General features: G+C 33.6%; 2 protein-coding genes across 2 annotated transcripts; both read left to right on the top strand.

Annotated features, from left to right (window-relative positions):
* The first annotated feature begins 2,163 nt into the window (after positions 1–2,163).
* On the top strand, positions 2,164–10,874 carry LOC130629019 (tRNA (guanine-N(7)-)-methyltransferase non-catalytic subunit wdr4-like). The gene is made up of 11 exons (XM_057442110.1): positions 2,164–2,391; positions 3,162–3,356; positions 4,140–4,226; positions 4,742–4,811; positions 5,385–5,497; positions 5,645–5,699; positions 6,462–6,539; positions 7,559–7,620; positions 8,277–8,445; positions 9,116–9,161; positions 10,722–10,874. Exons 1-11 carry the CDS (start codon positions 2,315–2,317, stop codon positions 10,871–10,873), a joined length of 1,104 nt encoding a protein of 367 aa, XP_057298093.1. The 5' UTR covers positions 2,164–2,314; the 3' UTR covers position 10,874.
* Positions 10,875–12,999: 2,125 nt separating this feature from the next.
* Positions 13,000–22,550, top strand: LOC130628597 (eukaryotic translation initiation factor 4E-1A-like). Its single transcript, XM_057441568.1, has 6 exons — positions 13,000–13,375; positions 14,841–15,050; positions 15,911–16,024; positions 18,457–18,596; positions 19,317–19,371; positions 21,187–22,550. The coding sequence occupies exons 1-6, from the start codon at positions 13,310–13,312 to the stop codon at positions 21,244–21,246; spliced, it is 645 nt and encodes a 214-aa protein (XP_057297551.1). The 5' UTR covers positions 13,000–13,309; the 3' UTR covers positions 21,247–22,550.
* Positions 22,551–22,567: the final 17 nt, after the last annotated feature.

Here is a 22,567-nt window from a genome sequence, read left to right as displayed (position 1 = left end):
AAGGCCGCCGATATCGTGGTATGTTTTGAATCTACATAACAGTTGAAATGGAAGAATCAACCATGTGGTTGCAATAGCTAGCTGCTAGCTAAGGCTATTTTTCACCCAGTAACATTTCTTTCCAATTTAATGACTAATACTAACGTTGTGTTTGCTTTTTTTTCAATAATTTTAATATCAATTTGGACAGGTTATTGTTTTTTGAATAATAAGTTTCCCTGGTACAGTGCTGATCGGACATGAGTATACGAGTACGGGTACATTAAATGCTGAGTACAGTGTAGTGCAGGACGAGTACGAGTAATCCAGAAGTATACTACTCTATACCCTCAAGTATAGCCTCTTGCGCATGCGAGTACAATAAGTGAATGATTTGTGAGTTTGTGTGCGTGTATAAGACAAAAAACGGGAATTCTTCGTAGCGTAATTTTTATTGATAGCTCACATTTGTGTGCTTAGACATTGTGAAAACTTTTACTTCGTATTCGCATCATAAGAAATAACATTTAATTTACATGAATTTTTTTTATGTTGCAACAAAGCTTTTCAAGTCATCGTACACCTGCTGTTTTTTTCTTAATCGTTTTATATAAGTACACACTACCCGACGAAAATAAACAACGCGCAATCAGCATTTCTCCGTTTTGAAAGTTTAAAGAAGCATTTCAGCACTAAATTTTAGCACTAAATTTTGTTTCTATGAAGCTTTATGTTCTCATATGAAAAATATTATATCAAAAAATAACATGTATCAAGGATCTGCATCTTAGTTAAAATGCATAAAAAGAAACAAAATAATTAATTATTACAGATTGTCTGTAACAACGTATGAAAGATTCATTTTCCTGTTTTTATAATCTTATTATCCATTTTCATCTTACAAATCATAGCATGCATAATAAGATTAGTGGCAATAATGGAGGGGGCAATGTTTCATGTGTCTTATTAATTGTATTTTCACATTTTTTGTGGCCACCTGTTGTTTGAAATTAGCGAATATAAAAAAGAAAAGAAAACACGAATATCTTTCAAACTAAATTGTTACATTTTTTACTGTTTTTTAACAGCATTTATCAATTTAGTCCTGGGCACTAGCTTGTGAAATATATAACTTCTAAAAATAATATCTGCCATATTGCTCTATTAACAGAAGCAAATCATTTCAATATGCTCAATGTGATTGCAAAGATATAAATAGATTAGAATAACATTCAGCATAAGAGAAAAATTTTTTTCACACTGGTTTGTTTGTTAAGAAAAAAGAGAGTTCACTTGAAAGTTATGACTCTGTCGTAAGGCAATCAAGATTCTCCCTCGTCCTGACCATCATATATAGGTTGCGTTGGTGTGCACTTGACTCTTCGGAGTGTCAGGTCCCTGTGGCATGGTTCCAAATGGTGCTGCTGATTTGATCGTAAATCAACGAAACGTCAGAGCTTAAAGTGTTAGCATGTAATCTCAATGCCAGCTTTAACTGGCTATTGAACATAGAAAACGAACAAAGAAAATAACACTGTAAAAATATTTTTTTTTAATAAATCCAACACCAACGAGTACTATGTGAGTACAGTAGCAAAAATGTTTTATTCTTGCTCATGCCTAAGAGACGTCTGTTAGACATCTTCATTTGCAACTAAGAACAACTTAATCTAACCAGCTTTAGTAGTGCGAAAAAAACACACCCAAACTATAATTAATTCTGCTTCTAGGTTTCCCTGGCAACTTGTTTGACTTTTGTGAGGCTTTATTTCCAAGGGAGGCGACCTCTAATTTGTCTTCGTGGGGCTGTTGGGCCTCCTTTGTCAGCCAAGTAGGCATGTAATGAGAAACGAATGGCTCAGGGTGGAAACACAGCAGGTAAAACTTCCTAGACGGTCTTATCATTTTAGTATATGTGACTGCACTTGCACAACTCCACACACACCTAAAAAAAATTGGGCATGCTTTGACCAGGTCTTAATCATACACATAAACTCCAGTATATATCACTTGTTCAAAAATTTTGTACAATTTATAACAAAATATCTGGCCAAGTGTAACGTAGTGAGAATATCGCTGAAATTTTTTTTTTTAAAAATATAAATTTCCTGATGCTTTTATTATTTTATGCGAGGAGTAGAATAATTTTTGCTACATAATTTTTAAAAACGTGTTTGAGCATGCAAGTATTTTTATCTTTTCAGATTGAATGCATGGACAGTGTAGAAACGATTTTTGGCGTACAAAGTACCACACACCTAACCTTATTTCATTCCAAAAACTGATTTTGGCTAGCTATACTTTTTTATTAAATATTAGATTATAGTGTAAAATAATGGCTCACATCAGTTCGGATGGTGTCAAGTATCTCGCCATCTCTGTTGATAATGCTATGCAAGTTTTTGAAAAAAGGTATGTATAATATAGCTACATTTTAAGGAACCATTACACAATTCCTTACATTTTATTCAAATTGAAACAATTATGATCCTGATAAATCCATTTAGGCAGAAGAATGAAAAAAGTCTGCCAATTAAATTTTTATGATGTCAGCAAAGTGATTTTTGTTATGGACATTTTTTCCACTACCATGGAATTGGTTTTGTGTAATTCTGTAGCCATGTATCCTTACAAAAGCAATAGTTTCGTATTCAGCCATTGTAAGTTAAGGGCGCTCTCAAAAATGCAGGTATACATATAAAATACAACTTCAATTTCTTCATGTTTCTTACTTTCTGTTTCTTCCTATCTTATCTGACTGCTACTTGCCACCGCAATTTTATATATATTTTTTTATAACTACAGGAGATGTAGTTTTGCTACGCAAAACCTATTCTTTAGAATATCAAATAATAAACAATTTTTTAGAAAAATGTACGTTAAGATCATTCACAACACATCCCTCTCACCAGCTAAATTTTTATTGTGTACAAAGTTTACTAAGAAGTGCCTCACTTTCATGCTGAGAATGGTGTGTTAATGAAAGAAATTTTAATATTTTAAAGTATTTAGGATTATTAATTCAATTTTTGTGATATTTAACTATATTTATATCATACACATTTTTAACATTTCTTCAAAAAATGGGTTTATGATAAACACTTATAAAAAACTCATAAAGTTTAATCTTGACCTAATATATTTTTATGTTCTCCTATATCCTATTTATGTTTTTGTTTCAGCTCTGGAACCACAATACTGCAATATACCAATGAAATAGTTAAAGAAAATAGCAATGAGAATGACAACAACAAAGAAACTAGTTGTGGCTTTATATGTCATTGTTTTTCTAAAGATGGTGAATATTTGGCTGCCATTACAGAAAACAAGAAAGTTTTAGTATGGAAGATCAGTGAGAAAAAATTAAATTCCTCCTTGTAAGTTTTGTTGGGTTTACCGACTAGTATCCTTGTGGTAGAGCTTTGCTTTTAGTGCAGGACGTCTTGGGTTCAAACCCTGGAAGAGTTGAGCAATGGCTGTACTGTACCACTTTCTCTTAAATGCACTAGGACTCCCTTTGCAGCGCCCTCATTGAAGCCATAGCAATAGTAACAATTTCAATTAATAATAATAAAAATAAATATAAAAAAGGCAAAAATAGTATTGAGGCTGAAGGTTCGAATATAATACATAACCAATGAGTTTAAACTGACAGTTAAATGTTATAAAGGTGATATTAAATATACTAGCTGGTGGCCCATGGATAAATCCATGGGTTTTCCTGTCATTTAAAGTGATTTCATGTGTCTTGCTACTGCGGTTAACATTTTGCGTATACGTATACTGGTATAATATATAGATGTTCATTGTCATTTTGTAACCTGGAGCGTGAATCCTAATTTCAGAAAGTCATAACACGACAGCAATTTAATTCAAGTGTATTTCCATCGTTGTGTTAATGACGAAACTTAGCCTCCACGCCATGAAAGAATTTTAATCTAAGCAAAACATGGCAATATAACTGGCAAAATCCTAAATGCAATGCTTGACAATAAATGAACTTTTATGGCCGTAAAAAAAGTTTTTTAAATTTGTGCACAATAAGTTTACTCGGAAAATTATGGTTAATTGACAATTATTGTTCTACAAAGATACAGAGAACTTGGGGGAAGTTTGATACCACAAGTCTAGGTAGGATTATTATTCTTTTTGATTTTTAGTTGTTTACCAAAAAGACCAACATGTTTGGATTTTTGTCACAATGAGAACACGATAGTTGCTGGTGATAAATACGGAGACATTTACAGGTTTTTTCTTATTACCTCACAATGAAAGATGAAAATTTTCATATATTCTTATTTGGAATTAGAATAAAATGGTAGTGGAGAAATCTTTCAGCATAATATCGTTTTTTGATTTCTGTTTATATGGCATGGGCAAGAAACTTTTCATGCGTAAAAAATTCAACAGGTGTCTATATGCTTAATTGACTTATAAAATGTCTGGCCTGCCGAGGAAAATGCATTAACTGCCTAACAAGATCTTATTTTCACAAAATTAGATCTTGGTAGTCCTAATATTTCACTAGAATTATATTTCATAAAAAAAGGATTTGTCAACATTTTTTTTTTAATCTATACCTTAATATATATATCTAAAATTAATTTTGGACATTTCCCCAATAATTTTTGCGGATTTGACAAAACTTGCAAATTTAATTGCTTGAAGGCATAATTTTTTATGCCTTCAGGGAATTTAATGTATTTCAACTGAATCAAACAAATTAATATAAGTGCATAGTATACTTTCATTTTGGTTTTAGATGCATGTATAACACTAAAAATGAAGAGCCCAAACTTCTGCTTGGTCATTTATCAATGGTACTCACTGTGGTAACTAAATTTATTCTATTTGATGAATATCAGGACAGGCTAGATAAATAAGTTATATCGATTGTCCAAAGGTTACAGTGAGTGGCTAACAAAAACAATGTTTAATATTTTATTTTTTAAACTTCAGGAGGGACTTTCATGAAGCAAATTGGACGGCGAATTCGCCGTCCAATTTGCTTCATAAATGCATCTGAGCATGCTCAGTTTTATTTGTTTTCATTTTGCTTTAAAAAGTTTGCTTCACTGAGAAGTGAAAAACTGTCTGGTTTTTAATACCCAAAAGAGTGCTTACATTCGGTATTTTAAATTTGCCCCATGTTTTTCGTTTCACATGAAAATCAAAAAGATAATTCGCCGTCGAATTCGCCATTCACAATTCGCTTGGCGAAAATCCTCCTTTAAATAGATCTTCTCAGCAAAATGGTTCAGCCTAGCTTTTTTATTTGAGACTGAAAGATATTTATATATTTCCCTGTATGAAAAATGGGAAACCCTGTGTGTCTTGCAATTTTTTCTTCGGTTATAATGACAAATTTACAGCGTTGATTGTGTTTTAATTTACTGCTTTTTTAGAAAATGACACAGTCTGACAAATTTATAATTACTGGAGATAGGGATGAAAAAATTCGAGTAAGCTGTTATCCCAATGCATACACCATACACTTATACTGCTTAGGTCATACTAAGTAAGTTCTTTATTTTTATTTCCACAATTTAAAATTCGTTAAGAAACATTTCTTAACGAATGTATTAGTACCGTTGTTTCTTGTTGTAGAAAAATTTTTAGTAGAGAAATTGTGAGTGATGACTTCTCTTTGAATTATTGTTTTTAGACTTGTTTCGTGTCTACTGCCATTTAACGATGATATCCTGTTGTCAGCATCTGCAGTAAGTTCCATGCACATTTCTGTAACATCAATAAACAAAAAATATTTCTGAAAAGTCGTGTTTGTTTCTTTAAATACCATTAGTCCACTTGTTTGTAAAACCTCAAACTATCCGAATAAGACATTCAACTCCTATGGCACTGTCTTGGCCGAATATAGTTTTGACTGTCCACTTTAAGTTTTAAATCTTTCTGATGCAACAAATGCGCTATTCACTCTGAAAGCAATGCAACTAGATTTAACATTTCACTACTAAAACTACAAAAAAACTGGGATAAAGAGTACTAAAGAGTACCAAACCAATGGACCTTTACTGCTTTTTCACTGGGTTATCACAAAGTTGAGGAAATTTGCAGAGCTGTATAGTACAACTTGGGTCGCCATTTGACACAAATGTTTAGTATTTGAAATTTTAACCCTATTAGGACCAGGCCTATTTTGGTAAAATGGTAGAGAGCGGCAGTCATCGATTTTACAATGACGTCATCATTTCTCAACACTTTGCAAGTCGTTCAAGTCGGAATAAAAATGTACTAGGAAAATATCAAAGGATTCGTTTGGAAATCATATTAGAACCAATGCAAAGGGACTTTTTTTTTATTCTTACAACACAATCCCAAAAATTCCTATAGCCGAGATAAACATAATGGTCCCCAGGCTTAATAGAGTGGGTACTTTAAGCGACAAGTTTCCTCAAAATTTGTTAATAGAGAAAAATACAACATCGATTCAATTTTATCTCGCATGATGTTTGGTTTCTTAGGATTCTACAGTAAAATGTTGGAATTTTAAAGAAGGGACTGAAATATCATCACTCGATATTGCAAGAACGACTGAAAAGGTTTCTATATTATTGTTTATGCAATGTCAGAACTAAACAGATTTTTATTCTTCATAGGTAGTCTCGTTGTTGTTTTTATAAGGAATATAATTTTTGAGTTCAGCCGGAATGTTTCTTAACTTTAGAGAAAATGAAAACTTTGTTAGCTAGCAGTTAAAAGTAGCCCATAAACTCAACCTCAAATTAAGAAACATTGTGTTTTTTATAAATAGATAAACCAGCCGTTTTGGCAGGAAGTTCTACGGGGTATTACTGCTTTATTACATCCTCTACGGGGGAGTATTTGCTTTAGTTCTCCAACTATGCAGAAGAAAATGATCATGTTATTAATATTTAATTATTTTCAACTGGCACAGCGAAAGACGAAAGAAAAATATGAAAGTAGAAAAATGAGTTCAAGTTTGTGAACACTGCTTTTTTGACAGCTAGATGAAACGTAAAAATCAATAAAACAACTTTTTTTGATTTATTTTGTTTTTTAAAAAGAATTTTAACCTCTTGAAACTCCTTGTAAGCAAATACAAATCTAGTTCCATAAAATTTTAGATCACAAAAAAAAAATAACAAACGGCCGTTGTAGCTTGGTGAAACTGGCGAAACCAACCGAACATAAAATAATAATTCAAAATGATTTATTTGTATAAATAATAGATTTTTGTACCTTTTGTACCGTTCAACAGGGTAGTTCTGTTATCAACACTCAAAAACTAATAATTTATGTACTGCTACACTAGACTGGTACCCTTCTGTGCCTCACTAGTCTCGATAGCGAAAAAGACGACAAAAAAGAAGCCCATTTTAGTTCTACAGGCTATTGCGGTAAAACAAATAGGGGAAGGTAATATCTAATGTTAAGAGACGCTATTTAAAGGACCGGGAGTCTTTTTTTTACCTTTCTGATCCATTGCGAATTGCTTAACTTGAACATATGGATAGGCATTGCTATTTTAGATTTTCATTTTAATTTATTTTTATTCCATAAATCGATTTTCATGTTTATTTTCTGTACATCTGTTTAGGAGAAGTTTGTTGTGAGTCAAATAGCACAGCGTGATGGAGATGTCTTTGTGATCGGCGAATGGTAACTCTTGTTCTTTTCGGGTTTTTTTCATTTTTTTTTAATCGATTTGCATCTCCATGAGTCCTGTTTGGTTTGGTATACTGTTGTATTATTCTCTTCACACAGATCAGACTGGAACTCTTTTAACGTAAAATTTAAGAAGGTAAAGAAATCCATCCTGTACATAACATGTCAGAAACAGTTGCATTTTCCATTTTAAAAGTTCGACAAAACTATGTTAATAATTTTGATAAACGCCCTATTTAATAAATACCCCTTTTTAAACGCCTTTCAAATTTACTTAACGCATTGGGCGTTTATCCGAAGCAATACGGTGGTGTTGGGAAGGTTAGAGTGTTTTTTCATCCAAAATGTGATATTTCCTGTAGATCTGTTCGAGAGTATTAGAAAATAGCGCAGAAAAGAAGTTTAAAAACACGAGGTGTAAAGTGTTAACTACATCAGAACAGGTTAATGCGTTAGAGGAACCTAGCAATTTTAAAATTCAATGTATTATTGCCTAAGTGAATTTTCCCACGGGCCTTATCTACTAGACAATAAATATGATTAATGAAGGCATTGCATTGCACTTTTAAGTTTTCTTGATAAAATTAGTATTTCGTGCTCCTAAAATTTCTCCAGTCTTTGTTAATAACATGCATTGTTTTATTCTATAGCTCTCATCAATTGGTCCATTTGACGTTATCAGAAAACAACCTGACGTATAAAACATCGTTTCATCTTCCTGCTCAACCATACAGTATATGTTTTAGTAGCACTGGTGAAGTTGTTACTCTTCTAAAAGACACAAGTAAACCGTTTTATATTCTACAGAAATACAACGAAGTAAGTAAATACAATTTTGATTTTCTCTTTGTGGCTTGTTTGTTACTTGTACTGGAATTCGCGCAGGTCAATAATTCGCGGCGGTCAATAGTTCGCGAATGTTTAATTTCGCAAGTTATAATCAAAAGTGGACGCTCGCTTTTGGTGAAATAACTAAAAAGTGAAAAATACAACATTTTCATAAAGTTATTTTTTTAACAAATAAATGCTCTGCAAAATAATCATTGTTTTAAAATCTTTTCCAGGCTATTTAGTAATATAGCCTTTACCTACGAGAATCTAATTAAAAAGAGAAACATGCCGAGTTTTGTGTGTAAGGCTCAAGTTTATTTTAAAAATTAGAATGACTTGTACATTTAGGCCGGTCCTAAATTCGCGCGACCCTAAATTTACGAGGCATAGGTTTCGCGCAGCAGGAAATTTGCTCGGATTCAATTTCGCGCAGACAAGCATAACTAAGGTGGTCGTGAGATCAAGAGGATATAACGATGCCATATGACTTGTACATTTTGTTCTGTATATTTGTAAAAAGTATATGTATACGATGGTATAACAGCTTTTTAGGGCACTACGAAATTTAGTGAAACTTTTAAGTGATTTACCTATGTTTTAAAAGTCTGAGAAATATTTTTTTTATTTATAATTTTCTTATTAAAAAAACTTTTTTTAGGGCTACGTTGAAAAGGAATCGAGTATACATCACGAAGTCAACCTAGGTTAGTACAATCCTTTGTTAATTTTCGCTTTAATATGCTGGAATGACAAGTTTGTGAAATTATTGTATGTGGAAACTTCCTCAAAACAAACACAAAAAGAGTTGGCTTTTTATATTAGATTGCTTAGATTCACACGTATAACACCGTCGTCCGTCTTACTTACATATCTTCGCTATTTCGTTCATCCGTAGCATAAAGTAGCAATCCAGCTACCATTTTAAAAAAAACGGAGCTTACCACGTGAAATTGAACTAAGACTAAATATGCGGTAGCCGATTACTATAAACATTTTAGACATAATATTGGCATAGGCGCCTCTCTCCAATAAGTGCTCGCTCAACTGTTATGAAACTTTGTAAGCATTATTTTTGTAAATTGGCATAATTTTCATGTTCAAAACGAAAAGTTCTGTAAATTATAACATGAGGCCTTAAATGTACTATTTCTTTGTGTATTTTCGCGGAACTTAGTTTTAAGGATTTTGACCAAATCCTCCATCTGTCATCTGTAAAAGATGCCTCCGGAAAATTTTCCATTCTTTGTATCCACAACAGTTACGATAACATTATTTTTACGTGCCTCGATTTTCTGAGTGTTTGTTGCTCAGTTGAAACGTTTATTTTTAAAAGCTATCTTCCGCAAAATACTCATTTTTTTCTACAAAATTGTCCAGCATCCACAATCACATAACTGACGAAAAAGCACTTAATATAGTTTACGAAAAAAATATTTGCGGAAGAAATTTTTCCGAACCTTTGGTCAAACTTATTTTCACAGATATGACTCAAACCCGCAAAATCAAGTTACGCGAAATTTCTATTGAAACCAGTCATTCGCAAAAGTTTATTTCGCAAAATGTTTTATTTTTTTGTCCTTTTGATTTGATTCTTTGTTGTTCTGTAAAAATGCATTTTTTTCTAGAAGCTGAGTCAAGCAAAATAATGAGTTTGCCTTTACTAAATATACGGATGTATGAATCCCTGAAAAGGAATTCCGCAATTTTTACGAAAATTTAGTCAGCCACAAAAAAATATTCTGCAAAATATATAGCATTTTTAACCCGCTCATCTTTAAAAAAGAGTGCTGCACATATTTTGTTGGACAATATTTTCAACCCTGAAGATGTCCTTTATTGCGAATGCCGTATTCATCTTCTTTTAATTCTTAACAGTATAATTAGGTTGGGACTTGGGTCGCAAATTAATAGAACCAACCACTGACCTTGTGGTGGAGCGTTTACTTCCAGTACGGAAGTTCTGGTGTTCAAACCACGACCGAGTCATACCATAGACTATAAAAGTGTGAATCATTCGTTCCTACTTCAGCGTTAAACATAAGGATATAATTGGAGTTAGGCGGTTGTCTAGTTTAGCGGTTGCTGTGCTTACACAGTTTTTGTATATCAAATAGGAGCTTTAAATGTGCTAAGACCCCTAAGCTTTCACAATAGCACCAAAGAAACTACTGAAGTCCTTTCTGGAGTTTTAGGAGTTTGATTGCCAACATGATACAGACTCAACGTTGACGGCAGTCATTATATAATCTATTTAATTTTCTTAGATCATCTACCAGAACCAAAATACTATACACAATTAGTTAAACCGCTGCGAGGGAAACGACCGAATGCGGCTATCACACCTGAATCAACTATCAACTTACAATCCGCATCGAAAATTGTAAAATCTAACCACGAAAATATAGTAGAAGAATGACTTATTGCGTATTTGTTCTGTGTCAGCGAGTCAATCGCCATCTCAGGTTGTTTTGTCTCTTTTAACCTCACGGCTTATTGTCTGGGGGAAAAAGTGAACCGTGATGTAGAAGAAGTATAAATTTTAGTTTGATGAAGTAAACAAGTACGTTCATTCTTATCGTGTTGTATTCTCGTCATATTATGGCCTGTAAGTGCAGGTTAGACTAGTAACAAACTCCTCAATCTCGTCCCCAGGGCTTGTTAGGAGGATCCGTTTCAGTACAAATTTTTTAGAAACAAGACTTAGAGGCGTAGCGTTAATAAGATCAGAGTTCAAGAAAAAGAAATAGGTTGGACAACCTCGTTCTCAGCGCCTGTTGTCTCTAAATAATTTATATAAAGAAGAGACAACTGCGAATGATATCGGGGTTAGGGTTCAGAGAAAGTGCTAGAAACAGTGTGGGAAGAAATTGCAATAGAATACCATTCGTTTTCCCTCCATGGTTTTTGCAGTAACTTGGTCGGAGAAAAAAAATAATTCTCCTTTAAAAAAATTCTTGAATCACTTAAAGCAAGGATATTTTATCGCCTCATTGGCATTAGGTTCAACCTCGTTATCAAATAAGCGACAGTGGTTGAGACACCAGTTAAAAATCCTTGGCGCGAGGATGACATTAAAAGACAGCAATCCTGTTTCCAAAGATGTTACGGAGTTTCATACTACGCAAAGGTCTGAGCACTTGCGCTGGTAGGCACAAATCTTGAGACCCTCCCCACAAAACGTTAGCATTAGCTAGGAAAACATAAAGATTTTCAAAAAGAATAAGTGACTTTTTCCTTCGTATTTTACTTTTTTTAACTGGTGCAATGTTTTAATTTGGCAATATTTGAAGGAAGTATATTCAGTACTGACAAATTATCAAGAAGAGCGAAGGTTCAAGACCATTCTTGACCCCCTCGAAAGTTTATCTCAAAGAGATCTGGGGTCGAGAATGGGTTCAAGACCTGAACTTGGTTATTATTTCCTTCAAGCTCTATCTGCGCTACCCATCTTGGATCTTAACTACCCGAAAAGTCAGCAGTCAAAATAAAAAGAAACTTTTTTAGTAGCTAGTTGCATTCCAAAGCTTGAAGCACGGCCATGGTCAATTTGCATTGCAAAGACCATGGCAACGAGGTTAAAAATACGCAAAATAAGTACATTTAAAGTGCTTTTTTATTTCGTTTCGTTTTTTCTATATTTTTCTGAAAGTTCTGTCCCCTTAATACTAACCTTATCACTGATACACCGTACACGGCGATCTCACAGGGAAGATATATAAATCATTAGGATTAGGGGGTGAAGGTTGACAGAAGGTTCCCAGAGCTTTCTTTTTCTTTTTTTACCAAAAAACGAACACAGGTCCTAGGTATGAATTTGGCCGATATTTTATAGCCGTAACTATTTAAGAAAATGCTTGATTAAGCTATTTAACCAGATCATCCAACCTCGTTCCCAGGGCTTTTTTTCCATCATCAGCGCTGCGCTTATTGATAGGTCTGACGAAATTCAATATTCTGATATTCAAAAAGAGACAACTTGTCCTGGGATAGAAGTTGCCAGATCATTGTCTGTAATACGCTGAACGATAAGCAAAAACTTACCATTTACATTATGGTAGGTGTCTTGAACCCACGACTTTCATCACTGGAGGAGACGAACGCTACAATAAAATTATTTTGGTAATAAATTTTTCGTTGTGATTCTGCACTTTTGGCAATCTCCTTCCCTCCTTCTTTCGTTTTTTGGATGTGGTTTTGAAGACAAGCTGATTTATGAAACGCAATTCTCAAGCCTTGTCTCCCCAAGGCTATTTGCCTTTGGGCTGCTCAATAATCTACTAAGCCGTCCTCCGTGCCAAGTATCAGCCCCAGGGGCGATATTGAATATGGTAACATTAGATTTTTGATTAAGTAAGTCAACACTTTTTATGATAATCATAACTTCCAATCTTCAAGGAAAATGATAGATTTTCGAGAGTAATACGGGCGGGAGACAAATATCCAACAAATTCTCTTTGGGAAGAAGGCGAGAAGCGCGCGGGAAAGACAACAGCGTTTACCGGTTGCCGTGTGAGCGTCGAAAGCGCATGCGCATGACTCATCGAAATTTTGAAAGGAGAAAGCAGCGAGGCGAAGTAAAGTCAACGGTGTCGTGTTTTTATTTCAGATTCAAAGTGAAAGTCCAAACATTACAACAGAGTACCTTTATCACTATATAAGGTTACAACTTTGTGTGATTAATCCATAAAAGATTGCAAGGAATATTTAAAAACTAACTGTGAAATCAAAATTTTTCACAAAAGTTTTGTAATTTTTACTAAAAAAAAACAAGTTTTTTTTGTAACACGTGTTCAGTAATTGTAAGTTAAAAAACTGTGGCTATAAATCTTGGAGAAAGAAAATATTGTTAAGTATGGGGGAGACAGTAGTAGCCCAACAGACTTTAAAAATAGAAGATCAAACTGAGACAAACGAACAGGTTGGATTGATTTTCTCTCTTCTTTCAGTTCAGGAGAATGTACAGATACAGAAACAGTTTCCCTGTTGAGAAACAGTTTCCTTATTTACAAAACCTTTTTTGTGTAAAAATAGGAAAAGTTTTCTGAATATTGAAACCAATTTCCGTTTTCCATCTTCTACATCTTAAAATCTTTTGACTAATAGAAAAGCCCTACCAATAAACTTAAAAATATTATATAAAACAGAGGTGCACTTCAGGGTTCTCTTACCCCTGGTTACCTTATCAAATTTACCCCGTATTAAAGATATCTTACCCCAATCCCCAAGCCAAACAAAAAAATAGTTTCCAAAGTCAGAAACAATTTCTGTTTTACAAAAAAATCAACATATATAAAATCTGGTTTCCGAATTCAAAAACTATTTCTCCTTTTCAAAGTTTCATTATGCAGAAACTGTTTCCATATCTGTATCTTTCCCAGACTGTCTTTTATTTAAATTGTTTTCTTACTTAATGCTCACACTATTTGAACAAGCACTATACCTTTTTGGTTCATTTAACTCAGGCCATGCTCTAAAATATGTTAGGGGGCCTTCGAAAAAAAATTGTGGGCCCCGTTAGCGGGATATCGCCGCTAAGATTCAGACCCCCCTATTCAGACCACCTCTTCAGACCCCCCTCTCTTTTACCAGATTTCTGTCCGTGAAATAAACACATTCGGATAAATCTTGGAAGGCTCAGGGGTGTGTTTTGTAGAAGTTATCGGAATTGATGACAAGAAGCAATCATGTTTGGAGCGACCAAGAATTTTCAGGCCACGAACAAATTTTGAAATTTCTCAATCCTTAGCGGATTTTTTATTCAAACTTCAGACTCCCCCCCCCCCCCTTGCTAACCTCCCAAAAAAGTTTTCGAAGGCCCCTAGGTAGTGTCATATCTAATTGCAAAACTAAGTCAGATACTCATCCCTCGTCTTCTCAGAGTCACAAGGTTCGATCGGTAAAAAGAGGACTAGTTAAATTCTGGGAGAACATCATGGAAAAATAATTACCAAGAAAATTACCAAAGCATATGAAAATGTATAATACAAAAAAAATCCAAGATGGTGTTTGTTTTTTGCTTTGTTTCGGTCATTGTTTATGACACCCACTCACACTAGTTAGTGATTAAACTGAAAATCCTCATAACAGTGCATGGCGGTAACGATGGTACCATGGCTTGAAAATACAAAAGATTCACACAGTTCATATTCACAAGTTATGAATAGAAATTTAAGTACAACTTGTTATCAATCAATATATAGTTCTCCTTTAATCCTCTATAGCATGGATAACGGATTTAAGTACAACTTGTTATTGGGCGTTAAGCCAAGAATGATGATAATGCTGATGTCTGTCAATGTTGTGAGCCAGTGTTGCGAGCAATGATCGGAAAAATTCATGCACACTTTATAACAAGATAACAAGCATTGTTTATTTTATTTCAGGAGGTGAAATTGACGAAGGAGCTAATGACAAAACATCCTCTACAGAATAAATGGGCCTTGTGGTTCTTTAAAAACGATAAAACAAAAACCTGGGCTGCAAATCTTAGATTGATTACAAAGTTTGACTCTGTAGAAGATTTTTGGAGTATATATAATCATATTCAGTTACCTAGTAAACTTGGACTAGGCTGTGATTATTCATTATTCAAGGTATCTATTTTTTTAATGTTGTCTAAAACTTGAAATGAAACTTTAAATAGCAGTATTGGTGTGATGCACCAACTTGGAAACGAACATTGCATCGGACTATAATAACCTGGTGTGTACTAACCTGAAGTGTAACGTTATATAACTCTTGCACTTTGTGTGTGAAATAGGGTTCGATTTCCTTGACGGCGATATAATATGGGTGAGTGAAAGTTACCATAGCACGGACTCTAATCGGTTCTGAGTAGCTCAAAATGAGCATTAAATACTCTAGGACTCTCCATCTAAGCCATGACCCTCTGAAATAATGACAGGGTATATCCCTCAATATTTGTGAGGCTAGCCATGCAAAATATGTACATCTATCTATCTTTTCTGCATGTTAAAAAATCTCACGCAGCTATGAATTTTATGTATTTTATGTTTTTTCGAATGTTTATGCTGCAGTGAAGCTAATTTTTTGTTTTGTAAGAAATTGTTTATACCACATTAAAATTATATAATGATTATAAAATAATATAATTTATTTGTCTGTTTTCTAAGTCAAGATGGCATTTTAGTATCATTATAATGCATTCCAACAACTGGTCAAGACAACCCTGAAATTGTTTTAGGATAAGTCAATTAGAAAACTTTTTATATAATGCCGAAGTTTTAAACACAATAAAGCAACCCATTTTTATTTTTATTTTTCAATTTGATGTTTAAAAAATAATTTGTTACATTGTGGTAATTAAGTAAGAAATTTATAAAACCTAAACTTATTGTTACAACCTAAACTTATTGTTGGAAACTCTAAGTTCAGGCAATTTCATAAGATTTTAGCCAGGCGAAAACTTAAAATTGATTTTGTTTTACTGCAGGATGGTATCGAACCTATGTGGGAGGATGAAGGTAATCGTTTTGGTGGAAGATGGCTTGTTAATCTTAGTAAATCACAACGTACATCCGAATTAGACAGGTTATGGTTAGAAGTTGTAAGTCTCTTTATTTAATGTCAGGATATTTTCTTAAAAGTGTAGTTAACAGGTCTGGAAATTTCAGTGCTTTTGGCAGGAAACCAAATTTTGTTTCAGACCAATGTACAACTGCTACATATTTTGTGAATAAGGCGACTCCAAATAAAAATTATATAGTTGTTCTACGGACAAAGTCGATAGTAGTTTACAGATGGTCTGTCGGTGAAATAAGAATAATTTTATTAAGAATGTATGGTCGGAACTACATCATCATCATCATCATTCTCGGCTTAACGTCCGTTTTCCATGCTAGCATGGGTTGGACGGGGTATATTAATGACCCTCTTCCAATCTGATCTATACTGTGTTAGATCTAAACTCAACTTCCTTTGTATCAAGTTTGTCCTTATAACCTCCTGCCAAGTCTTTCTCGTCTGCCTCTGGGCTTTGCCCCAGGAACTATGAAGTCTCTACACTTTCTTACCCAATTATCCTCCTCCATTCTTTCCAAGTGCCCAGGCCAATTCAATCTTTTAATCTGGATAACTTCTTTAATTCTACGGATACTTGGCCTGCTTCTTAGCTCATCTGAACCCTTTCTGTCTCTCAGACTGGCGTTACAAATCCACCTAACCATTCTCATATTCCTTTCTAAACAGTCAAGATCTTCCTGCTTTACTGCCCATGTCTCACTACCGTACAACATATCACTTCTTACACAGGCCTCATACAACCTACCTTTTACCTCATTTGACTAGTCAACAAAGGAAGTAAATCTCTAAACTTTTTCAAAGCAGAACCTATCCTGCAAGTAACACTTCTTCCAACACCCCCTTCACTTCCCAACATATCACCTAAGTAACAGAAGTTCTCGACTAATTCTAATGAGCCACTGTTGTACATCATTGAAGCTGGAAATACTTCATTCTCTATAATCTCACCTTTGCAACGCTTGCATACAAACTGTATGTCAGCTCTTAACTTTCCACCAATACTAATGCACTTCTAATGTACCCAATGCTTGCAAGTCTGACAAAAAATTGAGTTACTACCAACCCCTTTCCTGCAAACTCCACAAGGCCACTTTCCAACTACAAGGTCACACTTGGCTGCAATGCTACTAATCATGACTTTAGACTTTGCTGTGTTTACCTTTAGCCCTTTCTCTTCTAGTCCTTTCTTCCACTTCTCAAATTTTTCAACAAATTCTTCCATCGACTCTGCTATGAGAACCAAATCATCTGCATACAATAACTCCCATGGACAACCTGTTCTGAACTCCATCGAGAGGGCTTTTTAGACTAGAACAAACAACAAAGGACTAAGTACAGAACCCTGATGTACACCAACATTTACACTCGGGAATCGTTAATCCTGGCAGAACTTCTAGCATTGCTATACATAGACTGTACCATCGTAACTAGCCACTCATCCACACCTAATTTTCTCATATCCCACCAAATAACTTTACGTGGCACTCTATCAAAAGCTTTCTCTAAATCTACAAAGGCAAAATAGAGATTCTTTCTCTTTTCTAAATACTTTTCCTGAAGCTGTCTGAGTAAAAATATTGCATCTGTAGTGCCACGCCCTGGAACAAAACCAAATTGCATCTTATCTATATCAATTCTTTCTCTAAGTAACTTATCAATCACTCTTTTAATAACTTTCATTACTTGATCAACCAACTTTAAACCTCTATAGTTACCTCTTTCTAATGCATCACCCTTGCCCTTGAAACAATTCACTATTACACTCGACTGCCACTCACTCGGAATAGCACCATCCTTTATAATCTGATTAGCAAGACTTGTAATAAGCTTGCTCCAATATATCCAACGTACATACTAAAAGATTTCAACGACAGAAAACTGACTAATTAAATTTATTGAGGAGACTGGACATGTCCGTAGCTAGTTTCGAACTTTCGTCGGACAAAACATCCGATAGATTTCCTTTTTGGTCGGACACCCTCCGCTTTCAGATTTCAGAATTATTGAATAATCCTGGTCCTTTTAATCCACGAGTAAGCCTATTCATAGCCAACCTGATCATCCTAGCTAATTCACCGACTCCTGACTTAGTTAAAAGAACTATGTAGACACCAATCTCTTTTGCCTGGCCCTTTCGACGTTGGTAACCAGGTCTTACACAAGAAATCCAGTCATGTGGTTCTTAATTAATGCAGAGGTGAACGCCGACAGAGCACGGATGAAGCAAGTCTGCAAAACTTCACATGAATGAGTGAATCATTTTTTTAGAAAATAATTAATTTTATATACATATTTTTTTAGTAGTTCATCACTTTGTCATAGGAAATACTGTCATATATGGCATGTAAAAATACAAAATCTGAGAATTTTTTGCTGCACCATTTTATCAGTGTTTGCTTAATTTTATCATTACTACTATTCAGTGTGTCAACTCCCTAATTTGTTATGTTATTACAGCTATTGTGTCTAATTGGTGAATCATTTGGTGAGGATTCGGACCAAGTTAATGGTGCTGTTGTGAATATTAGACCAAAAGGTGATAAATTGGCTGTGTGGACTGGTTTTGCAGATAGACAAGAATCAGTATTAAAAATAGGGTAGGTAATGTTTTTTAATCAGTGTTTTTTTACATTGGTACATTACATTTCGGCAACAGACTTTTTTAAATGTCAGATCAAAAAGGACAGTGTAAAAACTTAACAATGTACAGGCCTGGAAATTTGTGGCATCCGGCCAAACGATCCATCGTTACTGTGATTTAAAGCTGATGGAAACAATCAAAACGTTTTTTTCATTTTTGCGAAGTAGACTTTGTGGAAACGATACGATAACAACAATAACAATTATTTTTGTGTATACCAATTCATAATGGCAGACCCGTCAATACTATAAGAAACGCGAAACTTTTAAATCGTTGAAAATTCTTGCTCTTTGAGAAATAGGGGTGTGAGTAAAATTATTATTTTTTAAAAAGTTGTCCTAGGGAAACCATTTATCGTTATTGTTAACTGTCTTCATTTATTCGCGAAAACAAAACCCATCGTTTCCGCCAAATTTCCAGGGCCTGATGTAAACCTATAAGTTGTTGCACAACACTTGAAATTGTACTGCAACCGTTGGTAGGGAACATCTCTTGTGTGGCTTTGTTGTACAGCATGTGTGTCCATGTGGCCACAGTTGTAAAACAGTTTCTTAACACTTTTTTATATAAATAGAAACGACCCCTACGGGATAACTAATACTTCGATTTAGTAACAAATCTTTGTTATATCTCACATAGTAATGTGAAGTATAATGATATTTTTTTACTTTTGTAGAAGACAGTTTAAAGAACGACTGACATTACCTCCAAAATTTCCAATTGTATATGAAGTAAGTTCCTAAATTTTAATTAAGTATTTAAAACCTAGCTTTGTTTTTATATCTCTCTTGAATTTGCTGTCTACAAGTTTTTTTATCTTATAACAAAACTCACTACCAACAGCCATTTTATATTTTCTTACAAGCTCGTGAGCTTGTATTAAAACGCATGTGTTCGAATCTCATCTTTGTAACTATTTTTTCTTTTTTTTTCTTTGCTGTTATAAATCTTTTTTTTAAAAAAAGATCAGATAAGTGTTTAAAAGCATTATTTAACTAACTGATAAAAAGTTAGGTGTTTCCAGCAAAGTTTACATAAGTGAATGTGGACAGAATTAGGTGTCCCAAAATGCCTGGAAAGTAGTCTGCCAAAAATTAAATTTCCACAACATTACATAAGAGAGAAACAAAGGACCTCCACCTTATCAATTTAATAAACACATTGATTTTACAAAATTTGGTTAAAATGTAGGCAAATTATATTGTAAATAATGATGAGAACGGAATTCTTTTCACTACGCTAATGACATGCCAACATAGAGAAATAGCATGAGCATGAAAATGTTTCTTGTGACGCCACTTCTTATTTGTTGCAGAATTGTCTTATCAAAAACTTTGAATAATTTCTTAAATGCTTTTTTTAAGTTAAAGTACGATTAAGCTATGGCAGCAGGAATAAGCAGAGAAATTGTATTGGCTTTACTAACCAGATCTTGCTTCATGCTCTCTTTTCTGTTTTTATTTTTGTAGTATACATCAGTATCCCATAACACAGGATTTGTTTCATAAAACTCGATTAAAATTGTCCTGTCCTCATCAGAAAGCTCTTTATTTTCACCAGGATTTTGCTTTTTCTTCTATCTCTTTCTTTCACTTGATATGTGACTTCTCAAGAAAGGCAATGTTTACAGTTTCTTGCATTTTCATTGGTTAATTACACTATGCCTCAAATGCTTTTGCAAAATATTTGTTGCTTGATATGTGGATACGAGGAACAAATTTTCCCGGGACATGTTGCAGAAGGCGGAGACACAGCAACATTTGCTATGCGACAAAATGTTCAAGAATGTGTGTATTGATAAAAACAGTGCAATTTTTTCTCAAGTGTTGACATGGTAAGTTTTATCTTAAAAACTTTACACATCGTTGCTCCATGATTAACCTGCTCCATGCATAACAAATACTGTCATCCCCAAAAGAGTAATGGCAAATTTTTATTAAACATCAACATGTCGCATTTGTTAGAAACTAAAAAAGCTTCATTTTAACAAATTTTTAAAGGCCCCTCTTCCTAATGCCCAATCTGACATATATTATTTAAATTCACCTTCTGATCATAAATATGGTATATTTTTTACGTTTTTGAGACTTTACTTTCTTATCAGAGGAAATATGGTATTTCATAACGCTTACCAATTCCTGCTAGATAGATGCAATTTAAGCTATTTGTAACATTTTGCTATTTTCGTGCTAGCCAGATATAACCGGCAATCCCTCATCTTTAAGCTTGGTCTCACTTATGCTGTTTTATTTGTTTCCAATCGCGGTTTTATTCTCTAGGTATTTTTGCAGTCAAGTTTTTCTGTTAATTATCTGAATACAAAGCAGCAGTAGAATGTATGAACCAAACATTTTTCTGCTATGCAGTTTAGAGGTTGAATAAATCTTTCTTCATAGAAATATCTGTCATAGTACAGGGTATCTTTACAAAATAATATATGCAAGTCAATTTGAACGTTGTTGTATTCTAATTTTAAAATGCCACAGTTTTTGAGTCTGTGGACAGTCTTGTTTCAACTAGTGTTTTACCTCATTTTTGTTTTTTAGAAACATATGGATACGGCTAGCAAAACTGGCTCTCAAACCAAAAGTAAATTCACGATATAAAAGTAAACAAGAAGCATTATAGATCTATTTTTCGGGAAGAATTGTCGTGGATTTATAAACGTGTAGAAGATTAAACAGTCCAGTGGTGTTTTTAGACATAAAAAGAAAATTGGAATTTGTTGTGTTACTGTTAAAAACAGAAGTTTTGTAGTCCTACACAACGTAGGTCTCCAAACAAACTTTGCTGATGTATTTTGTGATTTCTTTTATGAAGTAAGCATTAGGATTCAAATTATTTTTATCTGAAATTAATTTGATTTTTCTTTTTAGTTTCATTTAAACTAAAAGTAGTACGTTTCTTGTCATGCTTTTGTTATGAAGTTTATCATATCATTTAACGTATTTTGGCAGTTTAAGATTTTTTGGGTTCTTTTTGTTATGTTCTGTTTGCCACAAAACCTGAAAAAACTGAAAAAAAACCTGGCACCAAAAATATTCTGGAAAAAATGTTAAAAAAACACAAGTGAATTTCGGTTGAGTGACACAAAACTAAGATATAATTAATTTTTGCCTAGTTTTTCTGGCAAATTTGTGACAACATTGTTTTCTGAGGAAGAGGAGTGATATTTTGAAGCTATTATATATGGTCAAAAAGTGTAACTTTATACAACTATTGAAGCGTAAACTTTTGACACCCTTGACTAAACCTTTCAGCAAATTTAAAGAGCTAAAACCTAAACCTGTTGTTTAGGTTATTTTGTCAGATGAAACAACATTTAGCAAAAAAAATTTTAAAAGCTTTGGAGTAGATTTGAGTTTTTTCCAGTAGGAAGTTGATATGTTTTGAGTTCGTTTGAAAGGATTGCAGTGAATTTGATGACTACATTAAGGGCATTAAATTTACAGGTCTAAATTTTCACAATTTTCCGATTAAATTTTCAAAAAAAGTTTTTGTGACTTTGTTTTTTCTTCTTCTTATAAACTGGTAGCCCTTAATTTCTCTGAGATTTGCAGACAATACAGGTGTTGTTTTCTTAGCTGTTGAAATTATTCAACAAAAGCTGTCTAGCTGCAGAATATGTATTGCGCCTAATTTCTTATATTTATGCAAACGCATGGAGTTTAGTATAGAAATGTTTAAGAAAAAATCTTCCCTTTATATGTTCCTTTAATTTTTGTAAAATTTATGAGGAATTTTCTTATAATTTCGATATATACATGAAATCGCCTATCCTTAAATTTCACTTGTTCTTGTTTTTTGTTGTTGTTGTTGTTATGTTTTAAAGCAATTTATAACAATTTATGTCAACTTTTTTGCTGTTTTTAGAGATTTTTCAAATCGAAAAGTATTAATTTTATTATCATACTGTATATACTCTAT

This window comes from Hydractinia symbiolongicarpus, chromosome 15 (genome assembly GCF_029227915.1).
Source record: "Hydractinia symbiolongicarpus strain clone_291-10 chromosome 15, HSymV2.1, whole genome shotgun sequence".
NCBI lineage: Eukaryota > Metazoa > Cnidaria > Hydrozoa > Anthoathecata > Hydractiniidae > Hydractinia > Hydractinia symbiolongicarpus.
This window is presented reverse-complemented; position numbering and strand designations above follow the sequence as displayed.